The 26,704-nt window shown below is 40.9% G+C and overlaps 2 protein-coding genes and 1 pseudogene across 3 annotated transcripts in view; 1 reads left to right on the plus strand and 2 right to left on the minus strand.

Moving 5' to 3' along the window:
- Positions 1–845: 845 nt before the first annotated feature.
- LOC309813456 (alcohol dehydrogenase class-3) lies at positions 846–13,122 on the plus strand. Its single transcript, XM_082638332.1, has 9 exons — positions 846–957; positions 3,676–3,777; positions 5,425–5,566; positions 6,431–6,518; positions 8,878–9,097; positions 9,248–9,508; positions 10,221–10,356; positions 12,532–12,670; positions 12,809–13,122. Exons 1-9 carry the CDS (start codon positions 946–948, stop codon positions 12,831–12,833), a joined length of 1,125 nt encoding a protein of 374 aa, XP_082494458.1. The 5' UTR covers positions 846–945; the 3' UTR covers positions 12,834–13,122.
- On the minus strand, positions 13,120–21,777 carry LOC309815594 (annotated as a pseudogene). The gene is made up of 5 exons: positions 21,703–21,777; positions 15,787–15,845; positions 14,791–15,287; positions 13,547–13,661; positions 13,120–13,176 (listed from the first exon to the last, which is right to left on the minus strand). The product of its transcript is annotated as an uncharacterized misc_RNA (transcript).
- Positions 21,299–26,704, minus strand: part of METAP1 (methionyl aminopeptidase 1) — a 65,941-nt gene continuing 60,535 nt past the window's right edge. The window contains exon 11 of the mRNA XM_082638023.1: positions 21,299–23,087. Within this exon, the coding sequence (XP_082494149.1) occupies positions 22,924–23,087 (164 nt within the window). The 3' untranslated portion in view covers positions 21,299–22,923. The remainder of the gene's footprint in view (positions 23,088–26,704) is intronic.

A 26,704-nucleotide genomic window follows, 5' to 3' on the forward strand; every position in this document is an offset into this window, starting at 1 on the left:
GTCCGCCTGCCGATGCAGGGGACACGGGTTCGTGCCCCGGTCCGGGAAGATCCCACATGCCGCGGAGCGGCTGGGCCCGTGAGCCATGGCCGCTGAGCCTGCGCGTCCGGAGCCTGTGCTCCGCAACGGGAGAGGCCACAACAGTGAGAGGCCCGAAAAAAGATACCTGTTCCTCGGGACTAGCAATAACCTTCTAGGAGATAACACGCTGGATTACATGGACCTCCCTCCTCCAAATCACATATCTACTGGCCTCCCAAGACAACTCTTCTGAGCTATCTGAGAGGCTGTCTCCCACGCCACAGTCCCCAGCAGGACACTGAATAAAGTCACTGGTCATCCCTTGCGCGTTTTTTTCAAGTTTATGCTGGGAAGTTTCCTGAAGGAGCCTCCGTTTTGGGGGGTGCCCTTTATCCTTCTTCGCACAGCTCAGCTGACGGAGACTCCCTCGAACAACTGCACCTTACTCGCCTTGCGCCCTCAAGATGTGCCCACAAAGTGTGTAGAAGGAGCACAAAGACACTGCAGTCCTCTCACGGTTTCTCACATGCTTCCAGAGAATTTAATTCCTGGGTCCTCACCTTCCACAACTCTCCTTTGTAAGCTTTATCGACGCTGCCTGGGCTACAGTCACACGGGGAAACCCTTTCCTGACAGATATAGTGCAGGGAGCCTGTCACGTGGCTCACGAAGCGGCCGCCGCCACCCAGCCTCCTTGAAACCCCTGCAGCTCCCCGCGAGACCACCTGGGCCTCCGCTGGCGCGTTGGCCGGGCCGCACCGCAGGCCCCGCCCCTCACGTCCCGACCCCCGCAAACCCCGCCTTCACGCTCTCCCCGGCGCAGTCGGGACCCAGCCGGACGCACGCCCCGCCTACATCCTCGATCTTTCGTTGTGGTGGGACCCCTCCCGAGTCCTCGCTTCGCGCTGACCGGAATCCGAGGAGATGGCGAGCCAGGTATTGTCAGCTGCTACGCTGGCTGAGTCCAGAAAAGGAAGGGAGGGAGGGAAACCATGGAGCAGGACCGGGCCTCTGGCCGGGGGTGGGGGGTCGGGGGTCGGGAGGCCCGGGGTGGGTAGGCAGGAGGTGAGGGGGAGACGCGCGGGGCTTGGCCCGGAGACGGCCTCCGGCTGCCGGAGCTGAAACGGGGCTTCGGGCGAGCGGTTCAGCAAGAAGGGAGGGAGGAAGCTTTGTTTCCGCTCCGTTCGTGGGAGGGTTTTTGCTGCTTCTTTCTGGGGCAGCCCAAGCGGGGTGGAGGTGGGGAGAACCGGAGAGTGGAGGTGGGGGGGGAGTCGGTCTCTAGCCTGGTGTCCTGGGGGTGGCTTAGGGGCCGCCACGCCTTGCGTACACAAAAATAAGTAACTTGCCCGGGGCCATACTTTCAGGTGGCAAAGCTGCAGCCAGAGCCCGTGCTCCTAGCCCCTACGTTGCCTGTTTTTCACGATAGTTGTTCATAATTGAGCTATTACTGTGCCCCCAAGGAATGTATTTTTGGAAGGCTCCTAAGGGCCCTTTCGGTAACGTTTTGGAGCACTTGGGCACCAGAGCTTTATACATACCCTACTTTAATCTTCACATAACAGTTGTGCAAGGTAGTAGCCCATTTTACAGACCAAAAACTTGAGGCTTAGTGGTTGGTCGTGCTTAGTGATAACACTAAACATAGTGAGCCGGGGTTCCGAACCCTGTGCAACAGGCTATTATTGCAAGTTCCGGAGATACACATTAGACAATAAAGGCAGAAATATATGAGTAATATGATTAATCCGTCTAAAGTTGCTGATTGTTTTAATGCTTTGTAAACAAGAGATTTTCTAAAAAGACTTGTACTTGAATAGAAATGGTAAATTCTAAACGATCTTTCAGATTTAACAAGTTGGCAGGTTTTTTGCCTTATTACCAAATGTCTTCAGCAGAGAATGTGAAAAATTATAATTCCTGTGATAGTTCAGATGTTGAAGGAGAGCAGTTGCGTGTGGATTTAGCGTGGGGCTTTGCTTTGTTTAGAATTGTCGTTGACAGGAAAAGGTTAAACTCCTTTAAAAGGGTGGAGGAGGGACTTAAAAGATTAGATTATGGATGATTTATTCTTGTTGCTTCAGATCTCTAGAATATGTGACTTCATTGTTAGTATTCTGAATTTTACCTTTGGAATTTTGTTTTGAGATTTATGGTACATTGAGGTGAAAAAAGATTCTAAATGCAGTGTATGAATTTTTTTTTACCAGATTGATTGATTGATCAGATTTAATATCTACATTTTAATTTTAAAAGTGATCATTTCCAGCCTAGCCAATTAACACAAGCCACTCATCCTTCTACATAGTTCAGTTCTTTTCCTCTACTCTTTGTTCTCTTGCTACTAATAACTACCACCTTATTTCTGCAGAGCTACACTGTGTCAAGGACTGTATAAGGGGCTTCATATTCACCATTCACAGTCACTCTATATGTAGATATTTTATCTTTATGTAACTAACTCTTCCTCATCTTTCCGCATCCCAGTTAAAAGTGACGCTTTCCCAAACCCACCAACCAAAGTTACACTGTCTCCACATTTTGCATTCTGTAGCACTTTGTGCCTATAAATCACACTTAAATCACACTTTTTGTAATTGTTGGCTTTCGAGTCTGTCTCCTATAAACCCAGTGCAATCTTTATTCTGTGAACATGTTTCATAAGCATTATGTGAACGAGTCAAAACCTTCCTCGTTACACTTCATTCTCTGGTAAAGGAGGAGTGTACTGACTAGACTCTGAAATAGCACTATACTATAGAAATACAGTATGAGTCACATAGATAATTTTAAGTTTTCTATTAGCCACAATAAAACGGTATTAAATTGGATTAAAACTTAACCCAATGTAGTCAAAATACTATCGCAACATGTAATCAATATTTTTTAAATATTATTGAAATATTTTAATTTTTTTATACGAACTCTTCAAAATCTGGGTATATTTTCTACTTACAGCTTATCTCAGTTCAGACTGGCCATTTTTCAAGCGCTCAAAAGCCACACGTGGCAAGTGGCTACTGTGTTGGATAGCACAGTTGAAAGGGATAGATGTAGGTTTTTTTAAATTCCCGCATTCTGATACTTTTCCTTACGCTCCCTCCCACCGTGCAGTTTTGCACTAAACCAGTGTTACTTAAACCGGCCTGAGCGAAAGAATTTCGTAGGGCACATCTTAAGCATTCAGATTCCTTGGACCCTGTATCCAGACTGCTGAATCAGATTTTCTTGGAACCTGTATTGTTAACCAGCTCCTGTTTATGCATTGTAGAGGGTCATTAAATATTTGATGAGTGAAACTTTATTTTTTTATGGGGGGGGGGCATGCGGTTTGCAGGGATCTTAGTTTCCCTGGAACAGGGATTGAACCTGGGCCCCAGCAGTGAAAGCGCCGAGTTCTAACCACGGGACTGCCAGGGAATTCCCGAATTAAACTTCTTCATGTGGTCATCTCAATTCAGTCTTTATAATGAATATCATTTATACGAAGTATAAACACGTGCCAGACAGTGCTCCATATCACTTAGAGTTATATGTATCTTTGTGAATTGTGATATACTTTCTAAGATTAGCATTCACCAGCATCTAAATTAACTAATAAGTAGTTTGTTACTAGTTCAGGAGGATAAACATCTTGCTCTGTTTTCCCCATTTCAGGTTATCAAATGCAAGGCTGCCGTTGCCTGGGAGGCTAGAAAGCCTCTCTCCATAGAGGAGATAGAGGTGGCACCCCCAAAGGCTCATGAAGTTCGAATAAAGGTAATGAAACATCTAAGGCACTGGGAAAAAAAGGCTTACAATTAGGTCTCTGGATAGATGAGTCCTCTGAGGTCTGCAGAGGAGAAATCCCAAAGGACAGTGTCAAGGAGAAGTTATTGAAAGTCATCCAACCTTGGAATCACAGCCTCTTATTTTATCCCTCTCACCTTTGCAGCACTCTTCTCCATCTTTTTAGCTTTGGTGTTGTGCTGAGCAGCCTTCTCCATGGATCATGGGATTACTGCAGTTTATCTTCTGTAGCCTGGGTTTAAGGTGGCTTTGTAGGATGCTCCCCTTTCTGTTGATCCCATGAGTTAAAATGTATGATGACACATTAGAAACAAAAGAAGAAAGAAATGGCCTTTGGATTGTTAGAAGAAACTTCAAATAAGATTTGGGAAGAGGTTCCTAATTGATTAGACCAACAAGCAAGTGAAGTAAGCTTGCTAAGAGAGCTTTAAAATGTACTGACCCTTGCAGACAAGGCCAGGGTTCAGGGGATTCATTATTCCAGTGCTTCTCAACCTCTGCTGTGGCAGAGAAATTGAAGTTACCCCTGGAGAGAGTCATATTGCACAGGGCAGCCAGCTGGATATTCTGGCATTCTCCTCTGTACTTGTTCTGATATAAAATCAGTGCTTTAAAGTAGTGAACATTGAATAAAACTAACCTCTAGAAAAAATAAGCGTTTTTTGCTGTGAATTGGAGTATACTTCCCCCATCCCACCTCCCAATTCTCATGTTCCCAGGAGTCACACTTAACAGGTCGAGAAGCCAGAGCCAAATAACTTTTTCGATCCTTTCAACCCAGGCCCAGGAATCTGAAATCTTAGACTAGTGTGTATGTTTTTCTTTAAGTTCAGAAATCAGCCTGATTGTGATTTTGCTACTAAAAAAGAAAATGTTGGTCCTGGATCTACTAAAATGAGACGTATGGGGCACACTGAGTTCAGCAATCTTTCTTGGGAAACTGCTAACAAACAGCTAAGAATGTTACATTGTAATCGGATGTATTTGTGAGAAGCATAGAAGCATAAATACAGACACCCCCAAGACTTTTCCTTTCTGTGCTTTTGGTAGTTTGGAAAAATGAGAGATGCTTGAAGGCTAGAGAAATCGGGATAAAGGGCTTATTTAAGTAGAAATTGTGTGTGGCTGCTAAAAGGGGAGTGGTTCCAATGAAAGCTCTGAGTTTTGGCCCAGACCAAGCAGGCTGATGTATTTCAGAAACAGTCAATACCTTTTTAGAAATCGCATTCCCCAACAGTTAGGAGGAGGCCAGCAGTGAGATGGGCTCCACCTGCTTTTGCACACAGGTGGTGTTCCTCTCCACACCAGAAGGCACAGTGCCCGAAACATCACCTTGTTTACCTTCTCCTGCTAACATGCACTGAAAAGGAGAATAGATGTACCATGTTTCATTGCCTATAAATGCACTGTTACTTTTAAGTACCACTAAGAAAATGCTGCCAGTTCTAATTAAGATGCCATAGAGTATAAGCATATGCTGATTTTAGAGAGGTTAAAATATGAAAGAATTGTATCTTCTAATCAATAAAATATGTTATTAAAGTAAAAGTGCTTCCACCTATGCCTCACTCTGAATCGCATGCACACACACTTAGACACTCTTTAATACCCTGTTAGATTATTGCCACTGCAGTTTGCCACACTGATGCCTATACCCTGAGTGGGGCTGATCCTGAAGGGAGTTTTCCAGTGATCTTGGGACATGAAGGTGCTGGAATTGTGGAAAGTGTTGGTGAAGGAGTTACTAAGCTGAAGGCAGGTAAGGAGAGTATTTGAATCACTTATTTTACAATTTTGGCTTATTTCTCTAGGGAAATTATGTTTCTGATAAATTATACATTGTTTATTTGTGAATAAGTTATCGCCTAAGTAAGTTGTCAAGATTGATTTTATACACCTCATCTGGAAAGCACAAATATTTGAGAGTTTCTTTCTCTCTGATTATGCAGACTGCTGTTTATCTGAAATGGTTTAAGTACATCTCCAAAGCAAATTTTGCCCAATTAAGCGAGAATTTTTGAAGATGCATTGAGTCAGTATTTTGAAGCACATGACCTCCTTGTTCTCCACTTACTGTTTTAAAAGTTTCACTTAGACAAAAATTTGAAGCTTGTAATTTTTGCATAGTCAGGCAGTGTCTGAATGATGTCATGTAGGTAAAGTTCTAGGTCTTAAAGTTGTTAACTTTGCAAAGCTGCAAATGGGAATTTGGGGGACTTCCCTGGCGGAGCAGTAGTTAGGAATCTGCCTGCCAGTGCAAGGGACAAGGGTTCGAGCCCTGGTCCGGGAAGATCCCACATGCTGCAGAGCAGCTAAGCCTGTGTGCCACAACTACTGAGCCTGCGCTCTAGAGCCCGCGAGCCACAAGTACTGAAACCCGCGGGCCTAGAGGCCATGCTCCACAGCAAGAAACGCCACCACGATGAGAAGCCCATGCACCGCAACGAAGAGTAGTCCCCGCTAGCCACTACTAGAGAAAGCCTGCACACAGCAACCAAGACCCAACGCAGCCAAAAATAAATAAATTTAAATTTTAAAAAAGTGGGAATTTGCAGGGGCTGATAGATTCATTTAGAATCAGATGCTACCTATTCAGGATAACGTCCTTGCATTTGTTCTCCAGGTGATACTGTCATCCCACTTTACATCCCACAGTGTGGAGAGTGCAAATTTTGTCTAAATCCTCAAACGAACCTTTGCCAGAAGATAAGGTTAGTATCTTTTTGTTTTATTCTTAAAACAAGAGGTAACACTAATCATGATCATATCATGAAAATCAGTAATTACGTGGCAATTTATACAGGGCATTTTACATGAATTATTTCTTTCCATCTTAAGGGCAACCTGTCATTATCACTGCTATCACTATATTCATAGATGAGAAAATTTAGACGCAGAAATTAATTGGTGTGCTCAGCATCATCAGCTGTTAAGAGGTACCTCACAAATTTCTGAACCCGTTCTCTTTCCATAACACTAGGCTAAATTTGCCAAAATATGTAGTAAGGAGGGACATGCTTATGAAATTAAATGAAGTCATTTTTATGAGCCATTTTATTGTCCATGAAATCGAAGTAATAAAACTTAGCTCATAAGGTTTGGGGAAGACTACAAGAGATAACGTAACCTCTTGACACAGAAAAGGTGGTTATTTGATTGTAGCAAGGTAACTTAAAAGAACTTCGAGGCATTTAAGATCTTGTGTCTGTTCACCCCTTTTTTGTCTTTTTTATTGAAGTAGAACATATAATGAAGTAATTACAAGTATACAAAATCTTAAGTGTACAGCTCCATGAATTTTTATACATATACACACCTAATAGTTATCGCCATCACCCAGATCAAGATAGAGAACGCTTCCAGCAGCCCACAAAGTTCTTCATGTCCCATACAAGTCAACACCTGCCTCCCTCAGAGCTAACCACTATTTTGGTATCTTTCACTGTAGAGCTTCATATGAACAGAATTACGCAATATGTGCTCTTTCGTCTGGCTTCCTTCATTCATAGTGTCTGTGCGATGTATCCAGGTTGCTCTGTGCATCAGTGGTTTTCTTTTGTTTCTTTCATATTCCATTCCAAATAATCACTGTTAATCCATTCTCCTGTTCATGGACATTTTACGTTGCTGCCAGTTTGGACCTGTTGTGATTAATGCCACTATAAGCATTCATATGTGTCTCTGGATGGACATATACACAACTTTCTCTTGGGTATTTCCCTAGGATTGAAATTGCTGTGTCATGGGATATACTCCCACCAGCAGTGTTTGGGAGATCTGTTTTTTGCATTTTTTTGTAATGCCATTGACAAAATTAGTTCTATTTTTGGAAATAAGGTTCCATTTATTTTATCACGTAAATCCAGTTAAAAAGCTAGAACCAAAAAAAAGAAAAAAAAACTAGTCACTTTGAAAGGGTATTCCAAACACGGTCTGAAAAAATTTTGACACGTCAGATATATAATAACAGTAATAGGTTTTTTTTGTGGCTGTCTGTAACCTTTTAGAAGGACAAGTCCTTTCAAAGCTTAAAATACATCCCATATCACCTTTTGTTCAAGAAACTCTTCTGGGACAGGAGCAATTTCTCACATTCAGAGCTAAACAAACTTAACTTGCTCTCATAAAGATACAAGTTATTTATGGTAGAGCTTTGTCACTATTTGTTCTTTGTTTCGGATCATATTTTTGTTTTTGTCTCAAAGGAAATGTACTTATTCTTGAATCCAGAGGCAATCCATTTTTCTTCATCTATATATATTTATTTATTCACATATATTCCAAAGGATTTGTCCAAGAATGTACATCAAATTGTAGTGTTTATTTTTGTTAAAATAACATACATTTTAAGCACTCTGTGCCAGGCACAGTGCTAATGCTTTACATAACCTCATTTGATCTTTATAGCAATGTCTAAGAAAGATAGGTTTCTCTGATTTTCTGGTGAGGAAACTAAGGCACAAAAGTTAATTCACTTGCCCAGGAGCACGTGGGATTTGAGCACAAGTGTGTCTGCCTTTAGGGCCCATGTTCCTAAGCAAGATGTTACATCACCTATTTAGGATATCAAAAATAATTTTTGTTACCATGTATCATATCAGTGGTGAGAGCTACACTTTTGAAATAGGCCTCCTGAAAGATCTAAATCAGCCAGTGTGGACATCTACTTTCATCAGCTGATGTGGATAGTTGCTTGTAATCTTTGCTGTGTAGATGCTGGTTTTGGCTTTATGAAGTTATATTTGCTCACAGAGTTTTATGATGGAATTTTAAAATCATTTCATCTGATCCATAAATTGTACCTGTTAAAATTATTTCAGTACTCTGACAGTATAATCCAGAAGCATATTGAATGTTGGAAAAGATAGGTAAGATTATAATTCTTTTATAAGTTTTCCTAATAAGGCATTGCTGAAAGGTGCTAAATTATTAATGAATATATTAGAAATTAAACTTCTGGTCTTAGCACATTCTTCTGTTTACTGGTCATTTTTAAAATTGATTTCTTTTTCCTGTGCATTTTAGGAAACTTGATTCTACCCTACCTTCTTCCTTTTTTATTTTCTTTAGAGTCACTCAAGGGAAAGGATTAATGCCAGATGGCACTAGCAGATTTACTTGTAAAGGAAAGACAATTTTACATTACATGGGAACCAGCACATTTTCTGAATACACAGTTGTGGCTGATATCTCTGTTGCTAAAATTGATCCTTTAGCCCCTTTGGATAAAGTCTGCCTTCTGGGTTGTGGCATTTCAACTGGTTATGGTGCTGCTGTGAACACTGCCAAGGTAAGTGTTGGCCTGGGTTTTAGCATCCACCTTCTAATTTCATACAACAAAGCCTTGCTGGAATAGTGAAATTGGCCCAAACAGTAAGAAACCTAATGATTTCCTTGACTCTTGTGAAATGAGTACCTTATAGACTATCTTTACTATTAGGTGGAGCCTGGCTCAACTTGTGCCGTCTTTGGCCTGGGAGGAGTTGGATTGGCAGTTATCATGGGCTGTAAGGTGGCTGGTGCATCCCGGATCATTGGTGTGGACATCAATAAAGATAAATTCACAAGGGCTAAGGAGTTCGGGGCCTCTGAGTGTATTAACCCCCAGGACTTCAGTAAACCTATCCAGGAAGTGCTCGTTGAGATGACTGATGGGGGAGTGGACTGTTCCTTTGAGTGTATTGGTAACGTTAAAGTCATGGTGAGTATGCTTGGCTTCATTCCAAGTGGGGCGGGGGGGAGGCTGATTTTTTTAATGTAATTTCCTTAATTAAGGTCAAAAATTGTTTTGGAAAGGAAAAGTCTTGAATTCCCTGATAAGAATTATTAGAAGGGAAAATGACTACTTGAACTAGAAATTGGAAATGATACAAGGGAAAGATGAAGGGAAATGTTTCTTTGCCTTTCAGTGTACACTTAAATCTCAGAGTGTGTTTCATTAAATGAAAAGGCAAAATGATGCAGCTGTAGAGAACATGGGCTTTGGAATTAGATATATGTCCATTTACTAACTCAGTGACCTTGAGCAACTACTTAACTTCTCTAAACCTGTTTCCTCGTGTAAAATGCAGATAGTAACCGTAGGTACCTGACATAAAGTAGACACTCAGCAGAAGTATAACTGTTACTTCTCTGCCTGCTGCCTTTAGAATTTTGAGCTAAGATTTACTTTTTAAAATAACAAATGAAAGCTTTAAATTCTTTCAATTTGTGTCAGTGTTGAGCCAAGTTCGTAAATTTTTTTAAATACCTGTTAAAATTGTTCAATAAAATTAAACTTACTAAATACTCACTTTGGTCGTTTTGTTGCCATTTTTCTAATAAAGCTCTGTACCACCACCCTCTCCCCCGGAAGTTTCTGGGGAAGCAGATATTCTCAGCACAATGCACTGACTTCTGTGATTTGCCTGCAGAGAGCAGCGCTGGAGGCCTGCCACAAAGGCTGGGGCGTCAGCGTGGTGGTTGGAGTAGCTGCCTCAGGTGAAGAAATTGCCACTCGTCCATTCCAGCTGGTAACAGGCCGCACGTGGAAAGGCACTGCCTTTGGAGGTAATTTGGTGGATGAGATGAGTACATTTTCTCTTTTGTTACTTCCATTGGCAGAATTTTAATCCCACTCAATATTTACCCCTGGGACGGGAGAGGTGCTCAGCTTCTTCTGAAACACAAGGCTACTTCTTACACATTGAAAAAAATATTAATATTCCGTTAATGAAATAGTTGAGGGTAGGTCAGGAGTGAGAAGCTGCTTACAGGATAAGCAAACAACAGTATCAGCCACCCTGTGCCATGTTGTAGACTTACATAGGTTATTGGCACTTTTTACTCATTTTTCCAGAGAATGCAGTGATCCCTGGATGTGATCATACTTCCATCTGAATAGTACTTATTTCAGCAGTAACCAATACTAAGTCTTAAACTGAAAATATTAAATTTGACAAAACCTTACAACAAAATTGAAAAGCTGCCAGACTGATAATTTTTCCCTTGTATGATCCTAAAAGTACATGGTTGTTTGGGGTTGCCTAACTACCAGCAGAATGCTGAGAAAGTTTCCACCTTTTTCAAGGTTGCTCAGCTAGAGAAGAGAAAAGACATCAAAACATGTTTGTATATCCCAACTGTTGTGAATAAATGAAATCTAAAGTTTTTCATAGATTTTTTAAAAATATATTTATATCCTTACCATCCTCCTAAGGAAAGAGAATTACATAGCATGAGGTTTTTTTCCCCCAAGAATTTGCCTTTCTTTTTTTTTTTTTTTAACATCTTTATTGGAGTATAATTGCTTTACAATGCTGTGTTAGTTTCTGCTGTATAACAAAGTGAATCAGCTATGCATATACATATATCCCCACCCTCTTTCATCTCCCTCCCACCCTCCCTATCCCACCCCTCTAGTTGGTCACAAAGCACGGAGCTGATCTCCTGTGCTATGCGGCTGCTTCCACGAGCTATCTACTTTACATTTGGTAGTGTGTATACGTCCATGCCACTCTCTCACTTCGTCCCAGTTTACCCTTCCCCCTCCCCGTGTCCTCAAGTCTGTTCTCTAATAGCATGAGTTTTTAATGATCTATGTTTAACAAAGTGTCCCCTGCCTCATATTATGCCAGCTTTTTTTTCAAGGCCAGAAGAAAAGATTAGGAAAGTATGAAAAATGAGGGGTTTGGCCACAGTTCTCCTTCTTTATATGACAGAATTTGTCAAGGCAAATGTCAAGCTGACTAAACCCCTCTTTTCCAAAGCGCTACACGTATGCCACACTTGGGTATTTTAGAACAGACTTTCAGAGCCATACGTGCAGCTCAGGGGCATCATCTCAGGGTCCATAGCTGTATTTGAAAGGGTGTTCTTCGTCCAGGAGACTGAGCCAGGGGGGTTGGTAGTCACCTCTCACTGAAGCCTCATCCAAGCACATGCTTGTTGGGAAATAAGCTGGAGCCTTGGGGCCCCCTGGGTGTTGCTAAAATATGACTCACAAATGTAAACAGAAGTTTTAGTTTAGGGAATGGCAGTGGCTGTGGTTGTCTCAGTTACCAGGAGATTTAAAGGAGAAAAAAAAAGCACTGCAGTTTGGAAGGAAAGGGTAACTGGTAGAGGACACAAGAAGGGAGATTTGGGAAAGGCTCAAAAGAGGTTTGAAATGTGGTCCAAAGACTCCCTGGTTTAAAAGGTGGGAAGGCTTCTTTGTTGGTTTACTGCTTCTTTCAATACAAGTGAGAAATTGAAGGATCTGATTTTGTTTAAAATCGTAACCTGTAACTAAAGATCACCTACTTTGCTTTTCAATTTCAGTTTTCTCTTCTGAGATGGTATCCTTATTGTTGAAATTAAAACCACAGAAATAGTCATGTATCACATCAGTTTTTTTCTTCCTTGAATTTCACGATTACAGAAATCTTTGCTGTTGTGGACTTAAATAAGCTTATTCTGAGACTTCTAGAGTTCTATCCTGTATGGTTTAAAAATCTCCATTAAGATTTAATGAGATTTTAGTAAACCTTAATACAGAAAAAGGCAAGTGCTCAAAAGGCATTTACTTTTTTCTTAATTAAAGATGTGCATTTCTTCTTCCTCTCTATGCTGATTTTGAAGTTTTTCATTCCTCTTTAGTTCGTGAAAAAATTCATTCTCTTAAATGTCTTTGTCACCCACTAAGTAATAAGCATACTGTAGAGATTTGTTGGAAAAATTAATGAATAGATGTATGATTTCTTTCAGGATGGAAGAGTGTAGAAAGCATCCCAAAGTTGGTGTCTGAATATATGTCCAAAAAAATAAAGATTGATGAATTTGTGACTCACAATTTGCCTTTTGACCAAATTAACAAAGCCTTTGAACTGTTGCATGCAGGAAAGAGGTGAGCTTTCTCTTTAGCTGTGTAGTGTAGAATGTGGTAATGATTTGGGGCTTATGGAGGGAGAAGGGTAAAAAAAACAGTTTTAGTGGTCTTCAAAGAAATCATTCAGAACCTGTTTATTGCTTTCTTCTCTTACAGCATCCGAACTGTTTTAAAGCTTTAAATTCAAAAGAGAAAAATTCTTCCATCCTTGTAACTTAAGTCTTGTGGTCTGATTGGAGCAGCCAGATAAGCAGGAAGGAGCTCTTTCAAGTTCACAGCTTCTTAGACCTTCATTAACTGACTGGGGAATAATGTTTTCTGTATAAATTCATAAATGTCTAATCAAGGACAAGGCTAATACTGTCATAAGTCTGTTTTCTGGACTCTTCTTCGCATAAATAATTGCTGGCTCATTAAGGAATATTTTTAACCTAATAAAAGGAACTTCTGCATATGTGTGGAAGTTGTCAGCTCTGTTGTATGTCAAATTCTTTCTCATGGTTTCTCTCCCCATTATCTTCATTCTTTAAAGGAAAGATGGAGGAAGAAGGGTGGTGGTGAGTATCTGAACCTTGTCTTCTACTGTCCTTGGTAACTTTCGCTTAACTTTTAAGGGTCTCAGGCCCATTTACTGAAGAACAGATTCCTCCAATCAGCAGTGGCACAGTTAATCAGAACCCAGATCTGCTTCTGTGAGATTATCTTCTTGTGGGCGGTACCATGCATTGTTCAGACTTAGACTCCTAATTCCTAGTATGACATCTGGCCCACAAATTCATCATTGAAACTACCTTCTGAGCTTAAGTAGGTATATATGTGTTGTTGGTCACTCTGAACTATTTCAAGCATATGGAAAATATTTATATACTGAATACCCAAATTTCCAGCACTTACTTTGTCAAATCTTAACATCTTACGCTTCCAGACCACTTTGCCTTTCCTCTCCTGCGGTATAGTCCGCATCCAGAATCGGGTGTTTACCACTCCCATGCATATTGCCATACTTCGACTACACGTATCCGTAAACCCTTTAGTCTTCAGTATCGTCATACATGTTTTAAACCTGATACTGTCTCATTCTGCAGCTTTCATTTTTCACTCATTATTTTGTGATTAATCCCTGTTGTAGGTGATGCTCCCATACATTAATTTTAGTACTGTGCAGTAGTAGTCAATTATACGAACTACCATAATTTATCTGTCTCCAGTTGATGGCATATAGTAGTTGCCCAAATTGTTTCTGTATTGCTAACAACACTGTGGTGGAACATCCTTGTACATTGTGCTCAGTGCGTTAGTTACGGAGGATGTGTACCATAGGATAAACACATTTTAAACCTTACTAGAAATTGTCAAATTGCTCTTAAATGTGGTTGGACATTTTTGCAAATCAGATGGGTGTGAAATGACTTTAATTTGCATTTCCCTTAATGACTGAAGTCTTCTTGTGTTTTTTTTTTTTTTGGCCGTGGCACACAGCATGGTGGGATCTTAGTTCCCCGACCAGGGGTGGAACCTGAGCCCCCTGCACTGGGAGTGCAGAGTCTTAACCACTGGACCGCCAGGGAGGTCCCAAGTCTTTCATTCTTTTGGCCATTTGTATTTCCTTTTTTGTGAGGCATCTGTTCACATCCTTTGCCCATTTTTCTGTTGGATTACTTCGCATTTTCTGAGTAATTTTTAGGGGTTCTTTATTCTAGATGCCAATCCTTTGTAAGTTTTATATTTTAATATATTTTATATTTCTTAATTTTTATTTTAATATAGTCACATCTATCAGCCTTTTCCTGGTGCTGTTGTTAAGTAACATTTAGGTTTCTTTACCCTGAGCAGAATAAAGAAGCAAGCGAAAATGATGCATAGTCTTACCATCCAGGTGATCCATTAACACAAAAATAAATACATGAAGGCAATACATCCAAGAGTTAGAACATTCAAATAGAGAAAATTGCATGAGAAAGAAAAGCTACACTTCCCTCTCCCCCCCAAAAATAGGTGACCACTATTCAGTTTATGTATCTTCCCAGAAGTTTCTATGAATAGCATTTTATACATATACTTTAAATTAACATAAAGGAATACTATTAACACTATTCTGTGCCTTTTTTTTTTTTTTTTTTTTTCTCCCTTCTCCATACCGTTTATTTCTCCGTCCCGGGAGGTGGGGTCGCTGGGGGCGGGGCGCGCGGGCTGCGGGCCTGGGGCAGGGGAGTCCGGAGCGCGACGTGCAGATGAAGGTGGAGCCGTTCCAGCCCACGATGGCCGCGTTCATGTCGTAGTAGTTGATGTAGATCCTGCCCGGGCTGACGCGCAGGCGTCACAGCAGCTTGCTGTCGGAGCGGTTCAGATCTTGCCGATGCTATGCAGGCTGCAGAGCGCGCACGGCTCGCTGGAGCCCCCGAAAGCCAGGAGCTGGTCCGGGACCACGTGCACCGCGATGTACTGCGCCGGCTTGCCCGTGCCCTGCGCCAGCTGCTGGGTGAGATCGGAGAGGAGCTCGTCCGGCACAGAGGCGCGGGGCACGTAGGTGTTCTCCAGGAATATCGACAGGACGGCGAGGAAGGCGGGGACAGGGATACAGGAACCAACCGACTCTCGTGTGAACGGCGCCTCGCCTATTCTGTGCCTTTTCTTTCTACATCATAGCATAGTTTAGACTGTTTTTTTTTTTGTTTGTTTGTTTTTTTTTTTTCTGTACGTGGGCCTCTCACTGTTGTGGCCTCTCCCGTTGCGGAGCACAGGCTCCGGACGCACAGGCTCAGCGGCCATGGCTCACGGGCCCAGCCGCTCCGCGGCATATGGGATCCTCCCAGACCGGGGCACGAACCCGTATCCCCTGCATCGGCAGGCGGACTCTCAACCACTGCGCCACCAGGGAGGCCCTAGACTGTTTTTGTATCAGGACATCAGATATGCCATGCACATATCTTTTGGTTGGATTGAAACCATGTGCTTTTTTCTTGTTTTAATTCTTTTGACTGATGTAGCTTAATTACTCCCAAAGTTTGTGTTCCTGAGAGCATTATTTAGTTGACTGAAAACCGGAAAAGTGGCAGTTATGGTCAGGACTTCTTTTTTGGATCTCTGGTGCATCTGAAGGACTAGGCAGTATGACCTAGCTTCTCTCATTTTACCGAGAGGGCTGGAGACCCAGTCGGGGCCCAGATGGCTCCAACCTATTGTTCTGGGTGAACTGGAAGAACAGGAGAATAAAAATAGCTTCTACCCTAGCTGTAGGAAGTGTGCTTTACTCTGGTTTGTTTTAGCTCAGCCTTCCAGGAACAAAGTATATTATTGCCGTAACAGAATGGGTATATAGGGTAATAATGGAGGAGAACTAATAATTTTTTCCCCTTTATTTTTCTTCTCATACATGAGTTATACTTGAATGAGAATGGCAAACATTATGTTCGCCAATAATGAGAAAATAATTTTAAGATAGTAAAATAATGTAACTCCAATTCTTGTAGCTGGCCAATTAGGGAGTTTACTTTTCTGTCACAGTCATGTACACAGTCTTGAGCCAGCTAATTCAGTTTAACAAGTATGAGCATTTCCTGGCTGAAAACACAATTGTCTCTTTCAAAGAACCAGTATTAAGAATCAATCTTACAAGATCCTTAATACAAAGATTCTTGGAACATGGAACTATAGGTATAAAGTATTTCTTGTTAAGATACTTTTAATACATCCTCTTGGATGGCATCTAGGTTGTTATGTATATTGCAGAACCAAATATTTTTTGGAAGAACATACACAACATAGGGCTAAAAAACATTCACTATGTGCGTGTCAGCAAATCTATCCTGGTCCAAAATTAGGACTCTACCACCTTAGAAGTATTGTCGGGAATTTTTTGAAGTTATGTTTAAATTGCTTTCTTGGATAAAAGGTATATAATTTTAACACAAGTCGCTAACCTCTGCTGTATATTTCATGAAAGGTAGTAAAAAAAAATTTTTAAGGATCCAAAATTTTGCAATATTAGGATGCATCTTTTAACAGCTTTTTGTTTTTCATTGAAAATGCTGGTATACTTGGCATTTTTCAAATCTTTCCTGCTTTTCCATTTTCAGCATGTTGGGCTATTCTGCTTTCTATTTAACCCACCTAGTGATGTTCACTGTAAAAAGACAGTCCATATACAGGCTGACTTGGAATTCCATGTCTGACTTGGAATGAGCTCTTTATTACATGCACAGAGAACTAACATAAGGTAGAACCTGTGGAATGATGAGGTTATTGAGATGAGGGAAAAAACTGCATTATATCCAAACTTTGTTACAATGGAGCCAGTTAATGTGTATACAGCTTAAACAAAAACAGCTCCAAAAGATAAACACGATGCTACTTCCATTTATCCCACTTCAAAGCAAAATTAAATGTAGCTCATGATTCTCCAAATGTTTCGTTGATCTGGGAAAGAGGGAACATATTTTTACATGCATAGATGCTTCAGAACATTTTCTGCATGGCTACCAATCTCCCAAGTAGGTGGATGATCAAAGTCCTAAAGCAACTGACAGTTCTTTGGGCCTAGAGATACTTTGTGACCCAGGAAAAAACCAACTTTGCACTCAGCCAATTTTGTTTCAATTAACATGCAAGATCAGATTCTCTGTCAGCAAATACCCTGTAGAAAAAACAGACAGAAAACACATTTGGAAAACATTAAGTGTATTTAAACAGTTACTTAGATAGTAAGTACATAGAACTATACCAAGGAAGTCATATCTTTAAAGAAACAACTAGGAAGTAAACCAGCACAGTGAACCGGTACGTACAAAGTCCTCCATTATACAAACTTCTTTTGGTGGAACTTTATAGGAACAGAGCAAGTAGGATGGGCTTTTAAGCAGATTGATTTTTTATCAAACTGGACATCGTAACAGAATTCATTAAGAGGTAATATGTAACATGCTCCCTTCAGGAAAGGAGCGCTAATCCACCACAGAACTACCCAGAGTTTAGACATGGACTGAAATATTCCTGACTACCAAAAATATCTAGATATGTTAAACAAGATAAAACAGTGGAAATTTGCTTTAAAATACCTGTTGTTCTCTTTCTTAAATCTACATCTTAATACTAAAAGTTCTTATCCTTGGCTATTTTGTTTTCTCAGAATCACCCAGGGCTCAGATTTACTGGTAAAGTTTGAAAAATTCTATTCTGAATTTTCTGTTGATGTCTGACCCAAGTACTGAAATAAAGCAAATTCGCTTTATAGTCACATTATATATAGAATAAAACAGTTGATAAGTTGTGGTGTCATTACACAAATAGGATACCTCCATAGAGAAATACGGTGATTTGTCCAAGCCATTCAACTAGTTTAAAAAAATCAGAGAACTCAGAGCCCTAGTGTCCTGATTGTTGATCTCGTGATCGTCTCATGACACCACAGTGCAAATGTGCCTACAAGTTTGGCATGTGTTTGTTGTTGGGAGTTGAATGAGGAGGCTGGAGTAATAGTAAAAGGGCCAAGCACCCAGGAGATGGAAGCAATTATTCTACTAAAAGCTTCGCAATAGTAAAAAGGCTGGACATTCACAAGAAAAATTATTAAAATACTTTGAACTCCAACAAACATCAGTGGTAAGTGAAAATCTTTCCAGGAAGCCCTTCTTGAATGCTCCGCATATTGACTTTTGGGCACACTTTAGTGAGATAAAAACCAGTGTTGACACGTTTTAATGTAGTCACAGAATTACCATATACAGACAGTTCTGTTGTTGCTCACCACAGTGCCCAAAATGAAAAGCAGCAGGTAACAGGTGGCCAAGGCCACCTGACTCCTGGCTTTTTTTTGCAAGATAACCAAATGCAAACCACTGTTTTTCTTTTTCGTACTTAGCACCAAAAGGAAAAAGAGGTAAGGAAGGAGGCTGCCACCAAAGGCTGCTTGTGAGTTCAAACACAGTGGGACCACAGAATTTCAATGCATGGAACCTGTGCTGCCTTTCTTTAGATGTTCATTTTTTAAATGAAGCAAAACACATTAATAACTTTTAGAATATCAGCATAATGCAGCCTGTGTTGTGAAACAATCTGTTCCTAAAACAATGTCCAGATGTTTTTTTCCTACTCTGTACTGAAAATAGGCTACACATCCACATTACAAGTGGTATAATTTGCTCCTCTGGTAGCTAGAGAACTTGGTAGAAGCCACACACCATCAAATGTAGACAGAATCATATCACACTATCTCAATTGATTCCAGTATTTCTAACTCCCAGACCGCTAAAACATCTTCCTCACCTGTATAGCATGCTTTGCCCCCAAGATTCACTGCATTTACTGTTGAAAAGTAACTTCCTGGTTTATGAAATTTAGAATACTGCAGGATCAAAATTAATTACTTCAAATAGCTTTTAAACCAATACTCTGTACCCGCTTAGTGAAATATGTTCCAAGAATAAGAACAATCACAACTTTTACACTTACATTTTTGGTAGTGATTTTGGTATAGTAATTCTAAAATAATTTTACACATCATGTAGAATCAAGCAAATCAGTAAACATTAATGTTGTTCAGAACCAAAGTTCTCACCATGGGAGAAGGAAGATACAAATATGGAACAGGGAGGGGTGAGGAAGATTAGTGTTAAATTTGAAATCAAAGTATCAGAATGAATTCATGATTTATAAAAAATGCATTTGCTGGCTCTGTTCCCTGAACGGCCCTAGGAGCAATGACACCCCAGCAGCACCCAGATCTTGATTTCCAAATACCATTCCCCATGAAGAGAAACTAGGGCTCCTTGGAGAAGTAGCCAATTCCCAGGCTGGGGCAGGAAAAGTGTATGATAAATCTAGAACATCTTGATATGGCAAAAAGCAAGAATGTGCTCAAAGACTAATAGGCACAGAACAAAATGACCCATAAATAAGCTTAAAAGTGCTTCCACTGGCCAAATACAGACCAGAGTAATTAATTGTATTTTTAAAAACAATGAGCCCACACTGATACTCAAAATTAAGTGCTTCTTAGTAAAAGAGTGCCAGCCAATAAATGCAGACAGAATGCTAGATTTAGAAAGTCCCAAGTTGCAGCCACCAATGTAACAAAATAATGGATTCCGGCAAGGATTATTAATGAATGCTAAAATCATTAAGTGAACAGGATATCCAAATGGTCTCCAAGTATCTCCTCCCAAATTATTTGCTTAAGAAAGGGATCTTAAAATAGAACATCTGAAAGAAACCTAGTGAGCAAACATATATTGGCAATAATGTGACAATGACAGTATGTGCCTTGTGATGTGATGCGATGCGATGCGATGAATGGGACACACCGCATGCCATCTCTGGAGTCTTCTGCCAAAACATTTATCCTGAACCTACTCATGAGGAACAATCGGGGAAGCACAGAATTCTACAAGCTAACTGGCCTGCTTTTTCAAGTCAGTTTCATAAAAGATAAAAAAAAGGTGAAAGGATTGTTCTAGAGTTAAAAAAAAAAAAACCTACAGATGACAACCAAATGCCATGGGTTTGGATTCTGCATTTTAAACAACACAAACGCTTTAAAGTACACTTGGGGAGAAACTGAGCCTCAGGTTTGAATGTGTACTATACATTAGATAACTCTATGAATATTCAATTCCTTGGGTGTGACAAGAGTATTATGATTGTGTAGGAAATGTCCGTATGTTTTAAGAGAGACACACTGCAACAGTAGCAGGTGAAGCAGGACAATGCCATTTCTCTCAAAAGAAAAATGCTTTTTATATAGAGAGATGTGACGCAATAACAACTGCTGAATACAGGGAAAGGATATATGGTTATTTCACTGTACCATCAACTTTTCTGTAAATTTGAAATTTTCAAAATTAAAAGTTGGAAGTAAAAAAAAAAAAACAACGGCGGGTGGGTGGGTAGGACAGAAATAACTTACAGATACGAGGAGGGTGCATTTGGGAGCTTTAGCAAGCTGGAGCATCCCACTCTCAAATTGAACCAAACTCAATGAAAAGCCAGAAGTGGTGACAGGACAAACTGAGGAATCAAGCTAAGATGGCAAATTCGTAAACACCCTCTTCCTGTTCATTTAGGCATGTGGATGGCAAGTAATATAAAGGTGTTGGTGAACGGGTTCTAATGTACCTTTATACATTTTACCAGCAAAAGACATAAAATGAAAATAAAAGGCAAACACCTTTCCCTTCTAAATTATAATTCCAAGGGGGATGAAGGACTGTCAGGGGAAAAAAAGGATTATTTTAAAGTTAATACAAAAAATAAAAAGTTAACACACTGACATTTTTGAGAAGTTGCCAGAATGATGAAACTACCCTAGATGTTTTCTCATCTAAACCTGGTAAACAAACATTTGTAATCAGACATATACAATTAGACTAGAGGACATATTGTTTTAAAATCTCCCAAACCGAGAAAAGCACCATCACCAGTGTGGTGTTTATCTTTTAACAGCAACAACAACAAAAAACTACCCACCAAGACTTTTTTCCTTGAGCTTATTTTCTAATAGTAGACACTGAGTAAGCCCACACTGTTAATTCCACTATCACTACATAAAATGCTGCCTTACATATGCAGCAATCTCCGCCTTAAACTATCTCAGAAATATGGTTGCATCTCAAATACTGCTGGTAGACTGCTGAACTAAACACAGTACTGGAATTTGTATATAGACATTCAACTTAAAAAAGTATTTTTACTCAAATTTTATTTTAGATTATGAAATTAGCCTCCCCATTCCCACCACTTCCTTCTGAAATCCCCAACAAATGCAGCAAAGTTAACGACTAGATGGTGGGATAGTCATTCAAACTTTTTAATCTCCCTTTACACATTATATTAACATTCATATTGCAAGGCATTCCATTCACAAATATTACAGTTTGATAAAAAACTTCACACACATACCAGATTCAGCCACTTTACTAAATCATTAAAATAATAAAAGTAATGAAAACATTATCATAATTCCTTTAAAGCAATAAAGGTCTGAGGCACTCTGGGAAAGATGTTCTCATACAAATGTAACATGTCAGTGGTATCAAATTATCTTAGAATAAACTTACCAGATACCTAGTAATCAAGTACACTCTAATGACAATGACTTTGACCTGATATGTCTTCACTGGATGCACTCCCATTTGGACTGAACTACTGAAAGGAACACAGGCGTTGGGCAGCTGAGGTCATTTCTAATGAGGTTCCCAACTACGTAAAGGAGAATTGTGGTAGCACACCAAGGACAGCTGAATCCCTGCAAGGCGACAGTCCAATTTCAAAGGAGTTCCTTTCTCATCCCCACCAGGTTTATTAAACATTAGAACTTCCAGACTCTGCTCACTGCTGGAGAGATTTCAGAACTGTCTTTCCCCATCAGCCTCCACAGTGTAGCCTCCACCCTTCTCTGAATATCTCCAAGGTATGCCTTTGAAATAAGAGAGAGCGGGGAAGGGAGTGTTTTTCCTACCATTATGACCAAACAGAGGTCTGAAATAGCAACGTATCACAAAAATCCCCTTCTCTGCAACAGCCAGCTTCCGCTTGGAGCGTGGCTATTTTTGCCATAAACCAGATTTTTTAAAACCTGATCATCTTTTTCCGAAGTGAATTTTGCCATAGCCATTCACGCACACAGAGTCCACACTGGAAAGTCTCACTGACCGAGTGCTTCCTTACACACAATTACGAGGGTAAATTAGCAGGGGAGGAGGGAGGCCGATTCCCAGCTGGGAATTAAATCACTGCAAATGATGGGTCCATTTACGACAGCATAGAACCCTGTCAGAATCAACACAAACCCCAGGTCACATAGTGTTTGGTAATTACATATATGGAATTTAAAATGTATACATATATATTTCCATACATATATAATTTAAAAAAAAATCGGGAACAAAATATGTTGCTAAAGTTTCAGGGATTCTCATCTCCAACATTCACCTGGAAAGCAGGTGGCTCTGACGGCCCGGTTGTGGCAGTGATAAAAGCAACCAGAAGCAGGTTTAAGTAAAAGTGCTCAAAGGGCAAATGAGAAAACAGGGGTGCAGAGATTTTTTTGTGTGGGGAGAGGGGAGCATTGAAAGGAGTTGAGAAAGCGTCCTTTATTCTTCTTGGCTTTTTCAGACCCAAGACAAGTTCTTGAGGACACACATCAAATGCTGTAGTCCTTCCTTATCTATAGTCGAAACAAAACAAGTTATAAAAAATTTCCTCTTCCATCCTGTACTCTCAGTAAAATGCAGAGTACAGCCAGAAGGTATCACTGAGATGCACCATCTCGGGAGAAATTAAAATTGGGACATGAAGTGAGGCCGCGCACTATCGAGTCGCCGGGTTAGGATTTCGCAGCCAGTGTCCGTGACCAGCAGGGTGTGCTCGAACTGGGCAGACCGTTTCCCATCTCTCGTCACTGCTGTCCAGCCATCCGGCCAGGTTTCATCCTGCCATCCGCCTTAAACAAACAAACACCAGTTCTTAATTCTATCACTCAGCTTGTTTTCTTAATAAACTCTCTAGGCAAGTGTACTGGCCTGTACTCCTATATCCTTGGATATCTCAGAAAACTAATTTTAAAATTCACTATTAAGATTCCTATTTACACTTCAACTGTTTAAGCTAAAGCCTTTTCAATTTCATTTTGGTCTGTAGTCCAACGAAGTAATAATAATGTTTAAATTTTAAAACTTCACATTTTGTATACTTCCCAAATATTAAATCAAGCTGGTATTTCCAAAAGAAAGGCACTCAGTTTCATTTTCAGAAACGTAACTGATAACCACTCATCACAGAACGACAAATAAGAAACTGAAGTAATGAATTTAGCTCTCTCTTGGTATAACTTTGGAATCTGACTGTACTATAGCCGATGTATATTGTGAAGAAAATAGAGTAACTTCTTATACTTTTATTATAGCATTTAATCCCTGATATAATTTTTAAATGGCAGGCACAAAGATGGTGAGAACAGATTATACTGTGAAATTTTTATAGGCCACACCCCGAAAGAGGGCAGAAAGAGGGCAGAGAAAAAGAGAGCTTGGTGAGAAAATTTAAAAATTATTGGGAGTTCCCCGGTGGCCCGGTGGTTAGGATTCCAGGCTTTCACTGCTATGGCCCAGGTTCAATCCCTGGTCGAGGAACTGAGATCCTCAAGCTGTGCAGCGTGGCCAAAAAAAAAAAATTTATGATGAGGGAGAATGGGTTAGAGAGAGGATTAGAAAGGAAATGAAGGGACAATGAAAAAAGCTGGGAGACGACACAGGAAAAAGAGAATGGGGGGAGGAGTGGGGCAGGGGAGGAGAGGCAACAGTGGAATGACAAAGTTCTGCAATTCCAGATACTGCTATAAAAACGTGTTTACAGAGACTTTCTTATCTCCAAATTAGATGTAAAAAAAAAATCAACATTCTTCATTCTGAATAATCTTTTTTGCCTTGGGGATGGGGGGCCCACACCTCACAGCTTGTAGGACCTTAGTTCCCTGACCAGGGATGGAACCCAGGCCCATGGCAGTGAAAGCGCCGAGTCCTAACCACTGGACCGCCAGGGAATTCCCATTTTGAGTAATCTTTACCAAAGATTAGGTCTTACTGCCTCAGACACATCCCAGAGTACAAAGTCTGCAGTGAAGTAACCTACTTTTGCAAAATTAAACCCCAGTCTAAAAAGAAAATATGAGGTAGCTTAAACAAAGTTAACTCATGCTTTGTCAACCATCTAAAGATGAGTAAACAGATATTTCTCAATGTAATGAATGATCTTTTCACAAACAGATTTAAGACATAATACATCCTTTTTTTATATAAATTTATTTTTATTTATTTGGGGGCTGCATTGGGTCTTCGTTGCTGTGCGTGGGCTTTCTCTAGTTGCGGCGAGCAGGGGCTACTCTTTGTTGTGGTGCACGGGCTTCTCATTGCGGTGGCCTCTCCTGTTGTGGAGCATGGGCTCTAGAGCACACGGGCTTCAGCAGATGCGGTGTGTGGGCTCAGCAGTTGTGGTGCATGGGCTTAGTTGCTCCACAGCATGTGGGATCTTCCCAGAGCAGGGCTCAAACCCATGTCCCCTACATTGGCAGGTGGATTCTCAACCACTGCACCACCAGGGAAGCCCGACATAAATACATCTTTAATTTTATCGTCATCTGCTAAAACAGATACTTTACTAATGTCAAGTTAAATACATTAGACTACTATTCTAAGGAAATTCAAATTCTTCTTTGGATTAGAGACTTTCCACTAAGAAGCTGGGATTTAACCTAGCTGAGTTACACTGAAGTATATTTGTTATAATCTGACAATTATCTGAACCAGCTCAACACTGTGTTACTTGCTTACTCCCGAAATACCACTTCATGTCTCACCAACTAAGTGCCAGTTAATGGAAATAGGTATGTAACCAAAATGACACTTTCCTCTCACTGTCTTGCCTTTCTCTGCTAATATACTCAATGCTCTTGCAATTGGTTACATATGATCATTATTCTTATTCCAGGGAATGACAAAACAATACCTTACATTTGTACAGCCCTTTAGAGGTACTTTGTGTTAATACAAATCATCTCACTTAATTCTTACAGCAGCCCTGGGGATTCAGCAGGATAAAGATTGTAACTTCCATTTTACAGAAAAGGGAACGAAGGACCAGGTTAAGAAGGCAGCCTCTAAAACCACCTCCAGTGGTCCTCTCCCCTTGAGTGTGGGCTGGATTTAGGGACTCACTTCTAAGGAAGAAAATCTGGTAGAAGTGATGGGATAACACTCCGAAGATTAGGTTATAAAAAAGACTGGAAGGATCCCAAGGGGATGCATCCTGTAACACAGGGACCAGGACACAAGAGCCCTACTACTGTTGCCCCACTCTGCATCCCCTAATCCCAGCGAAGAACCGGCAGAAAGCAAAGGTGAAGGCCTCATGAAGGAGGCCCCAGTGATTACCCTGACAGCCTCAGTGGGGGGCTCCAATCATGACACCAACCATTACTGCCATGTGCCTGTCAGAGTGACCAACAACAGCGAGGTCATAAAACTGCCAGTGCTAAGCGTGTCTATGCTGTGCTTTTTCCATAGTAGTTGTATGACACCACCTGACAATATGAGTGCAGACCCTCAAGCGGCAGAATGGCTCATGAGTTTAGAGTCCCACAAATTCTGCCACATAACTAGCTAAGTGACTTTGGGCAAGTTACTTAACCTCTTCAAAAATCAGTTTGCTCTCCTGTATAATGGGGATAGCACCTACCTCATAAGTTGTGGAGAATTAAATTATATAACTCTGCCGCAAAACGAATAGCTCGGACTTCCCTGGTGGCGCAGTGGTTAAGAACCTGCCTGCCAATGCAGGGGACACGGGTTCGAGCCCTGGTCCAGGAAGATTCCACATGCTGCAGAGCAACTAAGCTCGTGCGCCACAACTACTGAGCCTGCATGCCTAGAGCCCATGCTCCGCAACAAGAGAAGCCACCGCAATCAGAAGCCCACTCACTGCAATGAAGACCCAATGCAGCCAAAAAATAAATAAATAAAAATTAATCAATTAATTTAAAAAACAAAAAGACAAAAAAAAAAAAAAAAAACCAAATAGCTCTAACTTCTTTTTTCCTCCTCTTCCTCACCCCCATCAAGACAAGCAAGAGGGCCTCCCTGGTGGCGCAAGTGGTTGAGAGTCCGCCTGCCGATGCAGGGGATGCGGGTTCGTGCCCCGGTCTGGGAGGATCCCGTGTGCCGCGGAGCGGCTGGGCCCGTGAGCCATGGCCGCTGGGCCTGCGCGTCCGGAGCCTGTGCTCCGCAACGGGGGAGGCCGCAGCAGTGAGAGGCCCGCATACCGCAAAAAAGAAAAAAAAAAAAAAAAGACAAGCAAGAATTTCTACACAGGCTTCAGGGAGGCACCTAATTATTACAATGCACCCTTTGACAGGATCTTTATGAAAAGGGACCAGGATTCAAGTACTTCAGCATCTACTGACAGCAGGCAAATTACCGTGGAGAAGGTATTGCTTTCTTGCCAACCCTTACAATTTTCAGTTCTCTAACATGATACTGAATCAAGTTAGAGATAAGACGGGGAGTG

Source organism: Mesoplodon mirus (genome assembly GCF_964341445.2).
Source record: "Mesoplodon mirus genome assembly, chromosome: 2".
NCBI lineage: Eukaryota > Metazoa > Chordata > Mammalia > Artiodactyla > Ziphiidae > Mesoplodon > Mesoplodon mirus.